The sequence below is a fragment of the Tenrec ecaudatus genome, chromosome 5 (genome assembly GCF_050624435.1).
Source record: "Tenrec ecaudatus isolate mTenEca1 chromosome 5, mTenEca1.hap1, whole genome shotgun sequence".
In the NCBI taxonomy this organism is placed as follows: Eukaryota; Metazoa; Chordata; class Mammalia; order Afrosoricida; family Tenrecidae; genus Tenrec; species Tenrec ecaudatus.
In genome coordinates this window covers 18,599,562-18,616,469 of record NC_134534.1, presented here as the reverse complement: position 1 = coordinate 18,616,469, position 16,908 = coordinate 18,599,562, and the positions used below count along the sequence as shown (strand labels likewise).

Below are 16,908 nucleotides of genomic sequence, written 5' to 3'. Positions count from 1 at the left end.
GTCCCTTTGATAATAAAAGACATGATCTGATTCTGTAAACATTTTGACTCCCCACCCCCATATTTCACAGTCCATAAAGCACCTCTATGATGTGGAAGGATTTTTTAATTTTTAATTTAAAGGGTGACAGAAGACTCTATTCTTTCCCCTACTTCTTGATGGCTTATTTATTTCCCATAAGCTATGAAGCGGTCATTCTGCAACATGGCTCTTCTAAGGGCTCAGGCCTATTCAGACACCAGTGCTCTGGGGGACTGGCTCTCCATGCCCCATCCCCGTCCACTGCGCCATCACACTCCCTGGCTTTAGCTTCACCAACACCAGAGTTAATATGTACGCCGTGCAACTCATTAGCACCGAAGCCAAGAATCAACATGATGGATCCAACAATATGTTTGTGCTGAAGACGCGCTGAATGCCAAGGTCAGCAGCTTGGCTCCAGCTCTGCAGCCCACATGGAGCACAACAGACACAAAAGGAGCCACTGGGAGGAGGGCGGGGGGCTCATTGAACATGGGGGGGAAGATCCCTGTGCATGACGCACGGTGCCCCATGGTGACCGATGTTCCCGGAGCATGTTTTGGGGTTATCACCCAAATAAGGAAGGGGGCCACCAAAGGGCCTGCTCCGGCTTTCAAGAACGAAATGCTTTGCATTCCCGAGCCAAGTGAGCCGCTCCCATGTCAGGGCAGACCGCTTTGAAACATGTCTCTTAAAATCCAAATGCTCTTCTTTTATCAAGTGAATATATACAAACCAAATGAAACTCGCTGCCGTTGAGCCAATTCTGACTTGTGGTGATCCTAGACCCAAACCAACCTAACCCACCGCCATCGAGTCAATGCCAACCCCATGGGGCCGGGCAAAGCTGCCTCTGTTAAGTTTCCAATGCTGTAAATCATTCTGGGAGCAGGCAGTCTCATCTTTCTCCCATGGAATAGTGGGTAGGTTTGAACTGCTGACCTGGCAGTGAATAACCCAATATGTAGCCCCGATGCCGCCAGGCTGGTTTGAATCTAAGGAAGAAAATGGTTACAGTGTGCATTTGTCTTTCATCCTCTCCTCCCATTCCTCTCTCTCTTCTCCTTTTCGTCCTGTCAAGGTCTTCCATCATTGGACATAGCAACAAACAGCTCTTAATAAATGAACTGTTCTTCCCACATCCTCCCCCATAATGCATCACAGGCACACCAACATTGTCAGCCTGCCTACTCTCACCTTGCCTTGGGGGACAACAAACCCTGGTAGGAGAGAAGAAAATCTTTAGATCTTTAGGGGCGGTCATGTTTCAAAGTAATTATGTAATAGGACATTTAGGATATGCCTGCCTTTCTATTATTACTAACTGTTTACCTCTCTGAAGAAGAAGGTAGAAAGTACCAGTAGTTGGTGATTTTAGGGATCACCTAACTCAACCAACCAACTCGCACAGGGGCCATTTCAACTCACAGGGCCCTCTAGGGCAGGGGAGAACAACCCCATCATACTTTAACCACTGCACCAACAGGGCCTGCTCCTAGCCGAACAGGGGTGTTTCAACTATTTTGGTACTGGTAGCCTCAGTTTGAAGAAGGAAAAAAAAAATCTCCAGGCTTAAAATTGCAGTTTAGCATATTCCTAAAAACTCTAAAAATGGAAAGGTCAACTTAATCAGGATACCACTGAGGATCTGCTTTCTTCTCAGAACAATCTGAATTGTTCTCCATTTTCACACCATTTTTGGTGGAATCCCAGTGAGCACTTTGTACCCTGACAACTGTGAAGTATACATTCAATCCCCAAAGGGGTCATAACCCACAGGTTGAGAACTGCTGGTCTAAATGGTATGGAGAGTGCAGAGCTGAGCCAAGAGGCAAGGGGTGAAAAGAGGCGAGAAAGAGGACTCATTTGGACCAGTGGGATGATCATGGGATTCTAAAGTAGATTTTCAGACATTGTCAAGAAATTGTCTCAGAATACAATACCAAAGAATTCCAAAATTGCAATAGCAGCAACATACTGAATGCCCAACTGCCTAGGGGCGCTTCTAAGAGAGGCAGTATCACCTGAATATATATATAGTCATTGTTCCAGCCACCCATGATTAATGACTATTCTTAAATGCGGCCAGGCATTTCATACCTTTAAGCCTTTGCACCTCTTATTCCGGCTATCCTGAAAGTCTTTCTCCACCTCATCTTTAAGATAGAGCTTCAGACCTTTCACACCACCAAGGTCAAGTTAGCTAATTGCTTCCTATGAACCCTCGCAGAGTTCAATGCAGAAGCAAATTGTAGTGTGCAGTCTGTGTTTGTTATTCTTAGTTTCCACGTCTATCCTACCCATGCTTTGGGGTTTCTTAAGGATATCTTTATATCTCCCACTCACTACCTTGCCTAATGTAAACAATGACCCCAAATCAATTCCTTGGTTTCTCACCTTCCCAACACCCAGTTTTATTATAGTACTTTCCACTACCTGAAATGACTCACTCCTTATAAATTATCCACCTGTGCTGCTGCAGTATATGGGCCCACGTGGCCAGGAACCTGTCTGTCTTGTTCACCACCATCTTCCCAGTACTCTGGTCTCCCCAGCGAATGGTATGTGTGCAATAGGTATTTACTCTCGCAGAGGCCAAGTCACGTTGCATCAAATGGATGAGTCACTAGGCATAGTTTAAACCCTATAGACCAGCTACTGAAGCCTGGCATTCAGACTCAAGGACCAGTTGGGCTAACTGCTAGGTTATCAGTTCAAAACTACTAGCAGCTCCAAGCAAGAAGGATGAGGCTTTCTACTCCAGTAAATAGTTAGCGTTTCAGAGACCCACAGAGCAGCTCAACCCATCTTACAGAGTCGCTATAAGTTAGAATTAACTTGATGGCAGTGAGTTGAATTCGAGGCCCACTATGAGGTAAGTATTAATCTCTCTCTTTGTTTTAATGATGCAGGAACTGAAGATAAATAACTTTAGGACCTTGGCCTACAACAGCCAAAGCAATAAGTACCAAAGTGAGGGTAACAACCCAGGCAGGTCCCATTCTAATGTGTATGCTCGTGTTGGAGTGCTACATGGGGGTGTCCGTGTCTTCCCCAGCCTTCTACAGTCTCAAAAAACTCGCCTGTCATCCAGTCATTTCTGAATCCTAGTGACTCTTTAGGGCAGAGGAGACACGCCCTGTGGGCTTCTGCGACTGTTAGCTCTTTACAGGAGTCGAAGGCCTCCACATTCTCCAGGTGCTTTTAAACCTGACCTTGTGGTTCCCAGCCCAACGTGCAAGCCAGTACTCTGAATACAAAATGGGAAATCTTGGGTCATTTCCCAAGAAGATGTGTTGTGGCATCAACTGGCAATTAGGAATCCATATTTTCGTGGCTACCACCAGTCCACTAATTCACCTGACAAGCACAAATTAACCAAAAAACCAATCTCACTGCCACTGAGTCTTTTCTGACTATTAGTAACCTTTTCAGACAGAGGAGCACTGTCCCTTTGGGTGTCCGAGGCTATAAATCTTTACTGGAGAAGAAAACCTCATATTTCTATGGAGCGCCTGGTGGTTTTGAACTAGTGTCTTGTAGTTAGCACTACACATCACCCATTATGCCAGCGGGGCTCCTAAACTGCTTGCTGTTTCCTCAAAACTGAGCTCTGGAGCTACAGACAGAAGTAAGGAACAGCCTCTCTGTTCGGGGAGGTGCAAGCCAGAGGGTAAGGACAGATCCGAAGGCAGTCTGGGTTATCTTTCTGAATCATTGTAACAGAGACGTGAGAGCGGTGATTCTGAGATCCCTACCAGACCTCGGAGGCTCAGGAGAGAGCCTCACCTTCGGGCAACATTAGATGAGGAGCGTGCTTCCATCAGAGTAGACAGCTCAAGGTAAACCGTTACCGCGTCCCCCAATTCTAATTAAAACTCATATACGGAATTTCAGATGTACTGATTTAATGGAGAATATTTTTCTGCTCTCAAAACCTGAAAATCTTAAGTTAAGGCAGGAGAGAGCCGGGGCACCATGCATACCCAGCGTGGAAAATGAAATCATCTAGTTGGCGTTGCATTAAAAAAATACCACAGCCTCGTCTTATTAGAAACAATAAAGAGCATGAACCAACAATGTAAGGATGCAGAAGGACTCTGCCAGTGACATTTAGGGACTCTAAATCATTACATATTGTTCCCGTGGTGTGAGCGAGTGAGGGGTGACTCAATGCCAGGGTGAGCAGCGGTAGCAGAGGGTCCAGGAAAGTCAACCTCTTGGATGAATGCAACAGGGTGTCCTCGCGGTGCAAAAGGTGAAGCGTTGTGCTGGTAACTGAAAGGTTGGGGGTTCGAACCCACTAATGCGGGCAGAGGTGGTTCCATTCAGATGACACCTTGTGGGGGGCATTCCACTCTTTCCTACGGGGTCCCTATAGGTCGGAATGGTGCACACGGCCTCTCCTGCTGTACTGTCTGCTCACCTTGACCCCTTTCCCACCTCTAGAGAACAGCTTTTGGCTCATAGAAATGACCTCTCTTCACCTCCACGGTAGCTTATATCCATATCCATCAGTCGGTTTCCATGGAGGATGTGAAATCCTGGCCCATTGGATTAGGATGGAAGAGGCCTGGGGATTCTCAAGATCGCTGTGGGATCAGCTGAGGCTCGCTTTCAGCCAATAGTGTCATTGCTTGCTCCCGTCTCCTGTTTCTCACGTCCTCACATGTTTCTCTCCACAGTACACCCTCCCCGAGTCTCTCCAACTCAGGCTCTGTTCTAACGAACCCTAAGACATGATCAACAAAGGAAATCCATGGGAAATAATTTCTTCTTTTTGAAAGGCAAGCCATGTGTCTGGAGTCTCCTGCTTCCTAAAGCAAGGACTATCTATCGCCAGTGGAAGGATGCTTGGTAGTAGCATGGTTAAGCTCACTGGTACTAACTGAAAGGTTTGCTGTTCCAACCCACGCAGGAGAAAGCTCTGTTGATCTGTTTCCATGAATACTACAGCTTTTAAAGCCCTGGTGGTGTAGTGCGTTAAGAATTGGGCTGCAAACCATAAGGTCAGCAGTTTGAAACCACTAGATCTTCCAAGGCAGAAAGATGAGGCTTTCTATTAACATAAAGAGTTGCAGTCTAAGGAAATTCACAGGGACAGTTCTACCTTGTCCTCTTGGGTTACTATGAATTCTGACTCAGTGGCAGCGAGTGATTGAGTGTGTGACAAACTCATTGGGGCAGTTCTGGGTCATATGGAGTCACTATGGATCAAAAGGGACTCAAGAGGACACAGCAACAACATCTCCAATTTGCCATGAGATAAAAGAAAAGGCCCACAGTCTGAATCCATATCATCAGGCACAGAGAACTCTCTCTCAAGTTGCAGCCAGCACAGACGACAGTGTACGTGGCTCCCTCTCTCTCATGCCGACGGCTCTTTGGTGAGACTGACTCATATTCCTAACCAGCGCTGTGAAACCATGCAGGGAAATTGGTGTATTTTCAAGCTTTCATCATGGCCACCTATGCCAGGCACCCACCCTCCCATTGCAGCGGAAAGGCTCTCTATGGTCATGCAGAGACTGGAAGGCAGGGGCAATTTGAATGAAATCCACAGGAACATTTAGGCTAAACACTTGCAGCCAGAGTCTAACAGGAAGACAACCAAGCCATTGCCAGGTTTTCCTCTGTCCTGCTCCACAGCTGATTGGCTCAGGAACTGCATGACTGCCTTTGAACGCAGCATAACAGGCCTATTAGCACTTAATCGCATTAACCGTCTGTGTCTCCTGGCAGAGCAAACAGTCTTGATTTAAGGATGACGCGAGCCGGGGTAGCCTGGCCAGGACGGTTTCCATTTCTGATCAGATGGGAGTTCGCTCCGGTCAGAGATGATTTTCTGCCTAGAAGAAGGAGTGGGAAATTCCCACCGAGGTGATTTTTTTCAGGCAGATGGTGGGGGCGATATATTTAGAGGCTCCAGAAATATCAATCCATTAATTACCCTGTCAAGGTCTTAACTTGCAGCAGCCTGCTTCACTGTGGCCTGGGCTGCTTGTGGTGCACTTAGAGAGCCTGCTAATCCAGCTGCACAGTGTCGCCCCAGTAAGCGAGCCCCAAGCCGAGGCACTTGGCGTGACCCACACGGCTGCCCACAGATGGAAATGAAATTCCATTTTGGATCCCAAGGCTGCATCAGGACCTAGCATCTCTGAGTCTGCTCTGGAGAGACGATTCAGCGTCTTGTAGGAGTTGAGCTGCTCACCAACCAAAGGAACAAGGGTGACGATATCAATTCGGGTGTGGAATGGCTTGTCAAAAGAGGTTTCTCAAGAGTGTTTGTGCGACCCGATCCAAGAAGGATGGCTTCACCACAATGTCCCAGGAGGATAGGAAATAGAAATGGTCACGTGAAGAAGCAGTAGAATGCAGCAGCCCTCTTTGTAACTTTTAGCAGCCCTGGTGGTTCTGTTGGGCAAGTGCTGGGTCCCTAACCCCATGCCCAAAGCTCCACAGGAGGAAGACAAAGCCATCTGCTCCTGTAAGGATCTGATGGCGCCCTCGTGGTGGGATGAGCTGAGCTGCTAAGAGGTCCACAGTTTAAACCCACCTGCTGTTTCTGGGACGAACTATGAGGCCGGTGAGTTTGGTGGTAGTGGTTTTGTTGTTTTTCATAGAGTAACTTTTTGTCATGCACCCTCCTGTCTGTGAGCAGCATCTCTGTGTTTCTTTGTTCCCCGCAAGAAAGACCTCTTTGCTCTTCCTGTAATCTGGATCACGATAGTGCTGGTTGAAGTGAAACCGAATCCGGATAATCGTGTCCCAGAGAGTATCAGTGGTTAACACACAAGTTAAAGCTTAGGAAAAGACAACAGACCTCCATTGAAGGTAAATCACGGCTGAATAGACAGGGTATCAACAGATTTGGTCGCTTTACAAATACCAAGGGAAGTCACTGGTGTTTGTGATATTATGAGAAAGCAGTGTATTGAGGATTTGTCATTCAGTGTAACATTTTTTGCCAAAAATCATTCATAGGTCTACTCATGAGGGCTCAGTATTAAATTTTCATTTATTTATTTTAAAAAAATCCAGTTTGGATTTGTTTTCCTGGACTTAGTCTATGATCATGTTTGGGGACGTTTTGAACATGAAGACAATAAAAGACATCATTGCTGCCAACAACTGTCCATGAGAAGCCAGTATCACCCTGCAGGATACGATGCATAACCCAACTTAAACAGGCTTCCCGAATGGTTAGGTGAAATTTCACCAAGTGGCAATGATAGTCCCCAAATAAAACCTTTTATGTGCTTGTGCTACTGTTCCGCCATGTGGAACAAATTCATAAAGTTCTCTCAATCACCAAGATTGAGGGCTGTTTTTGTTAAGAATTCAGACACAGAAAGTCAAGGGGCAAGCTGTGACTTACTTTACGTTGACTTTGGTCCTACACTGTCCTTTTAGTCTGTTCAAATCATTGAGAGGAGGGACAAAAGCCAGCCAACAATCCATTCTGTGTTGACCTCTGTGGCTGAGTCCCATGTCTGAACCAGTGCAAATAAAGAACAATGGGGAAGAACAGATGGATTCAAGTGTAATTTTCAGGTGCCGTTTGACGAGGTCTTCTCACATGACATGGTTCATTGGCAAGAAGGCTATTATTGCCCTGCTCATTATTCCCACTTACCATCTATTAAAATGGGAGTCACTGGGAGGTCAGGCTGTCCCCAAAGCCCAGTGTTGCTGAGTACACAAGGTCAAGTTCAAGGAACAGCGATCAGGTATAAAGGCAATGGCAAAGGCTCAACTCTTTGAAGAGAAGGCCTAACTCCCAGGAGATGGCTGCAATGGGAGTCTACCCTCTCGAGCCTGTCACACAACTCAGGAAGAGAAGTCAGAATGACCAGGCTAACATGAATCCAACAACGGTCCTCCCGAGGGCACAGATCAAGTCGTTGTTCATCTTCATGCACTCCTTTCCACTCTCAAAATTCAATCATCCCTCAAGTAACTATTCACCACTCAACTCACTGCCTTTGCGTCAACCCTGACTCTGAGGGCCCCTGCAGGACAGAGTGGGGCTGCCCCTCAGAGCTTCCCATGCTGGAAATCGGCGTGGGAGCAGATGGCCAAATCTTTGTCCCATGGAGCAGCCGGTGGGTTCAAAGAAATGGTCTTGTGGTTAGCACACCAGATGCTTAACCCATCGCACCACCAGGGCTCCTTTCAAAACCACCACGGACTCTGCTTGTTTTTAAGGACTGATTTCAGCTTCCTCATTTCCCAAGGCAACAGGTGAGTTGCGCCTCTGAGTTATTTGCCCTGCTGTGCATCGGAGATGTGAGAATTCACCTCCTCACCCTCTCCCTCTGGCTTTCATCCATTCCACAAGCAACAGCTGAGCACCTCTCTTTGGCCATAGGAGGTGGGAAGCAAATTGATTAAGACGCAGGTCCTATTACAGTACAAATTGCATGTGTTCTGTTGGAGATGAAAGACAAAATAGACGAAATGAGAAGATCAGCCTAAGCAATGAGGCAAATGACTTCAGTAGGGGCAATCGGAGCTGGATGACCTCTGGGGATAAACTGGGATGGGAAGAGATTTTCCTTACCTTTTCTGCAAGCCAGCCAAGATGCCTGATCTCTCGGCTCCCAGCAATGCCTGTTTTCACCAGTTGCTGTCTGACCTCAGCAACCACTTGGGTCAGCAGGTCACTGACGTTAGAATGGATGGCACTGAACCAGGCCTGGGCGGTGGCTGAATCCTTACTTCTTAGGATCACCGTGTGCTTGGCATCTGGAGAGTGGATCTCAAGCTGCCTAGAGAAGTAAGTGAAGAGGGAAGGGTTAGAAAGTTCTCTGCCTGATCTTGTGTCACCAAGATGCGGTGTCACAAAGATGAACCAATTTTGTATCCTTTCTTTATAATCTTGCCCATTTCACATGCTTTAGGTTAAGGGTACCATCATTCATTCATCCATTCCAAAACATTTACTTAGTGCTCCTTGGATACCCAGGAGCCCCTGTGGTATAGGAGTTAGACATTGGGCTGTCATCTGCAAGGTTAACAGTTTGAGACCACTAGCAGCTCTGCAGTAGACATACACGACTTTCTACTCCAGAAAAGAGTTACAGTCTTGGGAAGTCATAGGGAGAATTCAACACTGTCCTACGGGGGGACTATGGGTTGGCGTTGACGCGAAGGCAGTGTGCTTGGCTTGCTGGTTGGGTTGGATCCCTAGGCGCTGGTCTAGGCGGTGGGGATGCCGTTGTGAAGAAGACAGCAGCACCTCTATTCTCACACACCATGCAGTCTAGAGAGAATGAAAAAGTAAGCAAATGAATTCGCAAAGGATGATATCATTTCAGAACGTATAATCTATGAAGCAACAGAAGACAAGCAAGGGAAGGAGCGGGCATGGGAGGATGGGGGAGGGGCGACACAGTTGGGAAGACTACACTGAGGAAGTGACCAGGAAGCGGAGAAGAGAAAGATTTGGAGGATTGAACTCCGCAACTAAGATCTGGAAGAGCAACTCAGGCCGAGAGCAGTGGGTGAAAGCCTTGTTAGGAGCTTTCAGCTCAGCATCAACTTGTACTGACTCTTGGCAACACAGTAGACCTGTTCCATCAAGTGTTTGTAGGCTGTGGTCTTGACAGGAGCAAATGGCTGGGCCTTTCCTGAAGAGAGTGGGTCTCAGTGCCAACCTTATGGTCCACAGCAGGGACAATTAATCATGCAGGGCTGCTTATACAAATGTGCTTGATACAACTGATGTATGGATTGTTATAAGAGCTATCAGAGCCCCAGTAAAATGATTTATTTTTTTTTTAAAAGAAGGCAGGAGAAAGCATGGAGGGTCTGGCATTTCACAGGAGACAAGCTCGGTGACTGGATCCTGATGTCTAAAGGGACAAGTGGCAAAGGACCAGGCTGAAGAGATGGCAGGAGCCAGCTCAAGAAGGCCTTGAAGGTCATGGTTAAGAACGTGGATTTGATTGTGATAAATGGCTTAGGACAGTCACCAGAGGGTGGCTTCAATTTCATCTAATTTTGTATTTCTCCCATGTGGAAAAGACAGTGTCTGGGGACATACAGAGAGTGCAGACCCTGCCGAAAGGCAAACGGAGTAAGTAGTCTGATGAGAGAGATGATGGGAGGAGCGGGTTAGTGCGATGTGTTGGCACAGAGGGAACAAGGTCAGCTTGGGAATATAATTTAATGTAGAGAGGCATACGATGGATTTCTGTAAGTCCATATAAAGAAGCAAGAAATGCAACACAGATGCATCTGAAGGAACGATACCTGGCTTTCCTGCTATTCAGGAGATTGACTTATCCTTGATCTCAGATCACAGACATCTACATCATGAGTTGGCTCTAATTTGCCCTACCTCTCGGGCCGACAGAGGGTGTTCATCATACACTCATGTCCTTGTTGCTTCTGGTAGGACGTATCTAGCCCCACGTTTAATCCGACTGTTCCATGTTAATCAACAGAGAATATTTTAGAATAAAAAATACCATTTCCCCCCTCATTTAGGAACCCATGTCTGTGGCCCCCTTAACTACCATTTAATCTTTGGAGTCATATTGGTATGAAGTCAATTGGCCTAGGAATGGGTACTGTTGGGAAGAAAGATGCATTGTGTTCTACATTTACATTAAAAACCAAAGCTTTAGCCAGAACTCATATTGGATTACCAGAGGTACAGAGGGTGAGTCTCCTGCACTGCACATGATGGAGGCTGGAGCAATTCCAGGCAGCCATTTTTTGTTTTAAAGTACTTTGGAAGAAATTATAGATCCATAGACTACAGCAAAACAAAACAGTATGAAGGCACTGTGTACCCACTTTCCTGAAATCATCTGTAGGATGACTTATTGTTGACTTATCTGTAGTGGGATGATGCCAAAACCATGACATTGTCATGGGCAGGATGATATCCCTTTCATGAGCACGGTGTTTCTGACCCAAGCCCCATTGTTTTCAAGTACTTCATGTGTGTGGAAAAGCTGGGCATTGAACCAAGAAGATAGAGGAATCAATGCCTTTGATCTGCCGTGTTGGCCAAGAATACTGAGTATACCCTGTTTGTGTTGCCAGAAAAACACACAAATAAGTATTAGAAGAAATACAACCAGAATGTTCCTTAGAAGTGGGGATGGTAAGATTTGGGCTCATTTACTTGGGCTAGGTCATCGGAAAAGACCAATCGCTGACAAGGGAAATGCTGGCTGGCAGAGAATCGGTGAAAACAAGGGAACCCCAGAGAGATGGGTCAGCACAATAGCTGGAAGACTGGACTGGTAAATCCTGGCAGCAATCATGAAGATGTCGCAGGACCAAGGAGCATGTTGCTCTGTTGCACACGAGGTCGCCACGAGTCAGAGCCAAGTCACTGACCACTAAGGAGAGTGTGACTGACTTGTGTAACCAACACCACAATCACACCAGGACAGTTCTTACATTGTGTTTGTAGAGTCATATGCACCTCCACCCCCTCCCTGAGGATCCCTGGCTTCTACGCAGGTCTCCATCTCGATTGCTTCGTGACAGATGTTCTTTATTTCAAGGGGGGGATGCCCTTATGTTCATGAACGAGGTTGCGGTGGTGACAGGTGCCTTGGCGTTGATTCCAGCTCATCGCTCCCAGCGCACAAGAGACGGAAACACTGTCCGCTCCGAGCCACGCTCACCGTGGCTCCGCTGGCGCCCAGTACAGCAGCCCCTGTGGCAATCCCTCCGAGCGTGGGCTCTCTCTTTTTGCAATGACTTTCCAGTTTACCAACCGTAAGATTTTTCTTCAGGGACTGGTCCTTCCTGAGATCCAAAGTATGGGAGAGGAAGTCTTACCGTGCTCGTGTCTAAGGAGCATGCAAGCTGAACTTCTTTTGAAATAAATGTGTTCGTCTTTCCGGCCAATGAGACAAAACCCATTGCCACGGAGTCAGTGGTGACACACAGTGGCACAGGGTTTCCGAGACTTTGTGGATTTCCCACTCTTTCTCCCTCGGAGCTGCTGGGATGGGTAGCCTTGTTTTCCTCCCCTGCAGTGGCTGATGGGTTTGAACCACCAACCTTACATTGAGCAGCCCCCCCTCAGGTTACCTGACAGTACCACCATTCAGGCAGTCCAGGGTGAATTCAACATTGTTTGCCTCCACCATAAGCCAAAGACATCAGTTTTTTATGTGCACACACAATCGTTCATGTATACATACAATACATATCACCCATGCATTAGAAAGATAGAGGAGATATTCATCTTGTCATTTCCTCTCACCCTTTACTACTGAATTACGGTACCATGCACCGAGAACTTATTATGTGCTGGACAAAGCTTTATGTCATTTAACTTTATTTTTATATACCCTATATACTTGAGTAAAAGTGGACCCAAATATCAGCTGAGGCACCTGATTTTCCCACAAAAACTGTCTTAAAAATGTGCTGAAAAACTCGGCTCGTACACAAGTATATACGGTAAGTTTTTTAGCAGTTGGAAGGACCCTTTGGTGGCAAATATGGTGATGAACTTGACTTCAAGCCCCAAAGTTGGCAGAAGCACCCTAACTGCTTCCGGAAGGGCACAACTTTGAAGCCCCGCGAGGAGTTCTTTTGGCAGGCACACGGGGTGGGGGTGGGGGGGGGTAGCCATGCATCCCACAGACTTGATGGCAATGCACAGCAAGAGAAATCCAGTGACCGATATTATCAACCCTGCTCCAGAGTCCAAGAAAACCACGTAGGAAAGGAGAGACACATAACTTGCCCAAGGCCGCATGGCTGCGATTCAAAACCAGATTAGTCATGTTCATAAGTCCATGAATTTCAGGGCTGTATTACAATTCTCTCCTTTAGACTGGGTTTTTAAAAAAAGGCCACCACAGTATCCAATTAGGATGCAGCTGCGTGATCTGGGCACTCAGCTTCACCAAATCTGCCTGGCAAAGCCCTACCTCAGCTCTTGGAGTTCAGAAGGCCAGTTTTGCAGACCACCCAAGGCCCCGAGCTCCTGATACACTCAGCATCCTTAATGCTGGAGAACACTTTTTAGATCAAGGAACCCTTTCTATTCAGGCACTTGAATTGTAGCAAAGGAATGATTTAGAAAGTGGGTTGCCTCTGGGGTTGTTTTAGCAAATAATTTGCCTTCTCTTTAGGAAATTTGCAAAACAAGGATTCTCAGGAAGCCTCCCAAGGTTTTAAGGGATGAAATAGGGATTTTGTTTTTAGGACCTTTGTCCTCATCCAGAAGGAAAAAATCTGCATGTCTTTCCTGCACTTCTCAGAGAAAGGGCCAGTGAATCTAGTCAATGGGGGGTTAGTGTTCCTTCCCTCTTGGAATTCTTACTCTTGAAAAACAAACCCAAACAAAACCCAATTCACTGTCAAGGAGTCTGTTCCCACTCATAGGGCAGTTACAGAACAAAGTAGAACTGCCCTGAGCATTTCAAAGCCTGTACACCTTTAGGGCTCAGAAAGCCTCTCCTTCTTTCATGTAGTCACTGGTGGATTTGAATTGGTGAATTTGCAGTTAGTTGGCCAACACATTAGCCACTAAAGTTTAATACCAGAAAACAAACTCAGATTCTTGAAAATCACTCACTAGGAAGGGTTCAGCTCGCTTTTAAAATGGTTCTATCAAGATCTGTGGTTCTAGAAATGCAGCGCATGCAAGCATTTCATTTATGATAGTTTCCTTTGAAAACCTTAAGTTGTTTTTAAAGAAATGAAAAGTTGGGAAGCAGTCATCCCCAAGGTAGCAACAAAAAACTGTATCCATCAGAAAAAAAGAATATATATATTTTTAGCTGCAGCGTGCTGCAAAAGTGGACTTGTAAACTGAGGACCAGGCTAGTGGTGGTGTGGTGGCTGGCTCTCTCAGGTTTTAAACCCATTTATCGTGGTTATTCAGGAGTCTTGGTAGCATAGTGCTTGTGTGTTGGGCTGTAAACCCCAAAGTCAGCAGTTCAAAACCACCCAATGCTCTAGGGGGAAAAAGTGATTTACAGTCTGGGAAACTGACAGGGACACTATGAGTCAGAACTGCCTTGATGGCAGGAAGCTTTATAATGGTTATGAGTTTCTAAGTGAACTCTTTATTGAAATATAACATACACACAGACAAGTGCACAGGTAGCACTGCTTGAAAATATTTACAGGGACAGAAATTACTTGTGGAACCAGCCCTTTGAGGGGCCTGGTGGGACTGTGGGTAAAGCAATGAGCTACTAACTGTGAAGTGAACGGCTGACACCTACCACATGAGGCTGTCTTCTCCTGTACAGATGTAAAGTCTCCAGACCTTATAGAGGGTAGCAATGCATTAGAATGGACTTCATGGTAGCATGTAGCTAACAGTCAAAGAAGAAACAATGATTTTAAGTAAGTACATTCGTTGCTATGTAGTCATTTCTGACTCACAGGGACCCGTCATAGGGGTCCCAAGACTACAAATCTTTGTGGGAGCAGACAATCTCATCCTTCTCCTGAGCAGCAGTGGGTGGGCTTGTATCAAAGACCTTGAGATTGGTAGCCCAGAGCCTGACACACAGCACCCCCAGGGACCCATATTTCAAGTGCGGAACTGTTTAGATTCTCCTGTCATCCAGATGACCAGGTTGCGGTGCTGGGGTGACCCACGCAGGCCATGTGCCTTTCGGTGTCCTTTTGGACCTTGAGTTTGAAGCTAGCGGGTCACCTGTGTCAGTGATCTAGATTCTAGATCAGGGGTCCTCAAACTACGGCCCGCGGGCCACATGGGCCCACCAAGGACATTTATCTGGCCTGCCGGGTGTTTTTACCACCGCTGCCTTCCTGCTTAGCAGCCGACTCGTCCAGTGTGCATAGGAATTTGTTCATAGTTTTTTTTTTAAACTATAGTCCGACCCTCCAACGGTCTGAGAGACAGTGAGCTGGCCCCCTGTTTAAAAAGTTTGAGGACCCCTGTTCTAGATGAACGAGTAAAATGTTTGTGCCTTGGACACTGGGCTCTTTCAAAGAACTGTCAGTTTCAGAAACAGACCCCAGAGGTCAGCCTGGGAGCCTGGCGGAGTTATTCAGGAATGACTGTGCGTGTTCTTCACGGCCATGGGGGATGACATGCGGGGGCTCTTTCTGACCACACGGTGTCAGTTCCCTTTGGAAGTGCTTCTTATCTTCGGGACTTAATTGTTATTATTTTACTTTTGAGGTGTAATGTTACTTTGGTGCTCACATCATCTAGTAAATAAACTTCGATCCATGGCTTGTTGCCGTTGTTGTTGGTCAGTGTCTTCAAGGTGGGTCTGAACCGTGGGGACCAGGTGAACGACAGAAGGAAGCACTGCTCGTCCTGTGGCATCCTCATAACGGTTCCTTCCCCAGGCCACTGTTGCAGCCCCTGTGTCAGCCCACCTCCTCTAGTGGCTTCCCCTTTTTTACCGCCCTCCACTTCCCCCAACGCGAGGTCCTTCTCCAGGGACGGTCTCTCCTGACAAGTGCAAAGCATGGAAGTTGAAGCCTCCTGATCCTCGCGTCTAAGACTCCTCTGGCCCGACTTCGTCCAAGACCAGATCTGTTTGTCCTTCTAGCAGTCCATGGTACTTTCGAAATTCTTTGTCAGCATTACAAATCAAAGGCATCGATTCTTCTTCGGTCTTTCTTATTCAATGGTCAACTTTCAGATGCATATGAGGCAACTGAAAACACCATGGCTTGGACCAGGCACACTTTACTCCCCAAAATAACACCTTAGCTTTTCAATACTCTACAAAGATCTTGTGCAGCAGATCTACCTAATGCAACACATCTTTTGATGTCTGACTGCTTCTTACATGAGCACTGATTGTGGATCCATGCAAGGAAAACTTTTTTTTTTTAACAAATCAATTTCTGCTACTACCTTAATATGATTTTTTTTTCTGAACACAAGTCTCCCAGAAGCTCCAGTGGTAGTCTAATATCCAGTTACTATCTATCCGGATAACCGCTATTGGGGTTTTGATCCCCATGAATTAGTTCTGTCCTGGTGGCATAGAGGGTTACTACCAGCCACTCGGAGGGAGAAAGACGGGACTTTCTAATCCCGTAAAGACCTACAGTCTCAGAAACCCACCAAGGCAGTTCTGTTCTGTCCTATAGGGTCACTGTGAGTCAGACTCGACTCAATAGCAGTAAATCTGGTTTGGTTTTGGTCAAACAAGTGAGGCTTTTGAATACTGCTGCTGTTGCCTGTGATGGAGGTGATGTTTGAAACTACATTTTTTGTCCCTTGGTATCTGCAGGAGATTGGTCCCAGGGTTGCCCCTCCTTTATAGCAAAGTGTGCAGATGCTAAGGCCCTAGTATTAAATAGTGTAATATTTGCACATAGCCTATACATATCCTCCTTTCTTCTTCATATCATCTCCAGAGTACTTAATGTCTACTATACTGTAAATGGTATTTAAATAGCTCTTCAATCATTGAGGGGACTGCTTTGACCACTAATTGCTTGCTGGTTGGTTGGTTGTTAGAGTTCTCTCTCTCATATTTTCCATCCCCATTTGGTTGAATCATCTGATATGGAATTCTAACCAACCCAGAAAAAAATACCAAACTTACTGCCATCAAGTCAATGCTGACTTATAGCGACCCTCTTCAGGTTTCTGAGACTGTAACTGTTTACAGGAGTAGAAAGCCCAGTCTTTCTCCTGCATAGCTGCTGGTGTTTTTGAACTGCCGACCATGCAGATTGCAACCCAGCTTGTAAACACTAAATCACCAGGGCTCCTGTGGAATTCTAAGGTAAAGTTTAAAACCCAGGTTTTGGACAAAGTATATTGAAAGTAGCAGGGACTGCCATAAGGGCAAACCAATCTGTCCTGGAAGAAACACAGCCAGAGTGGTTCGTAGCGGCAGGGATGGCAAGACTACTATAAACCCAGGAGAAAAAGCACTGAGCTTGGGC

At 46.3% G+C, this 16,908-nt stretch overlaps 1 protein-coding gene across 1 annotated transcript in view; it reads right to left on the bottom strand.

Moving 5' to 3' along the window:
* SNTB1 (syntrophin beta 1) overlaps positions 1-16,908 on the bottom strand; it is a 273,624-nt gene that overhangs the window by 80,729 nt on the left and 175,987 nt on the right. Inside the window, exon 3 of the mRNA XM_075549317.1 lies at positions 8,585-8,792. Coding sequence (XP_075405432.1) covers positions 8,585-8,792 — 208 coding nt within the window. The remainder of the gene's footprint in view (positions 1-8,584; positions 8,793-16,908) is intronic.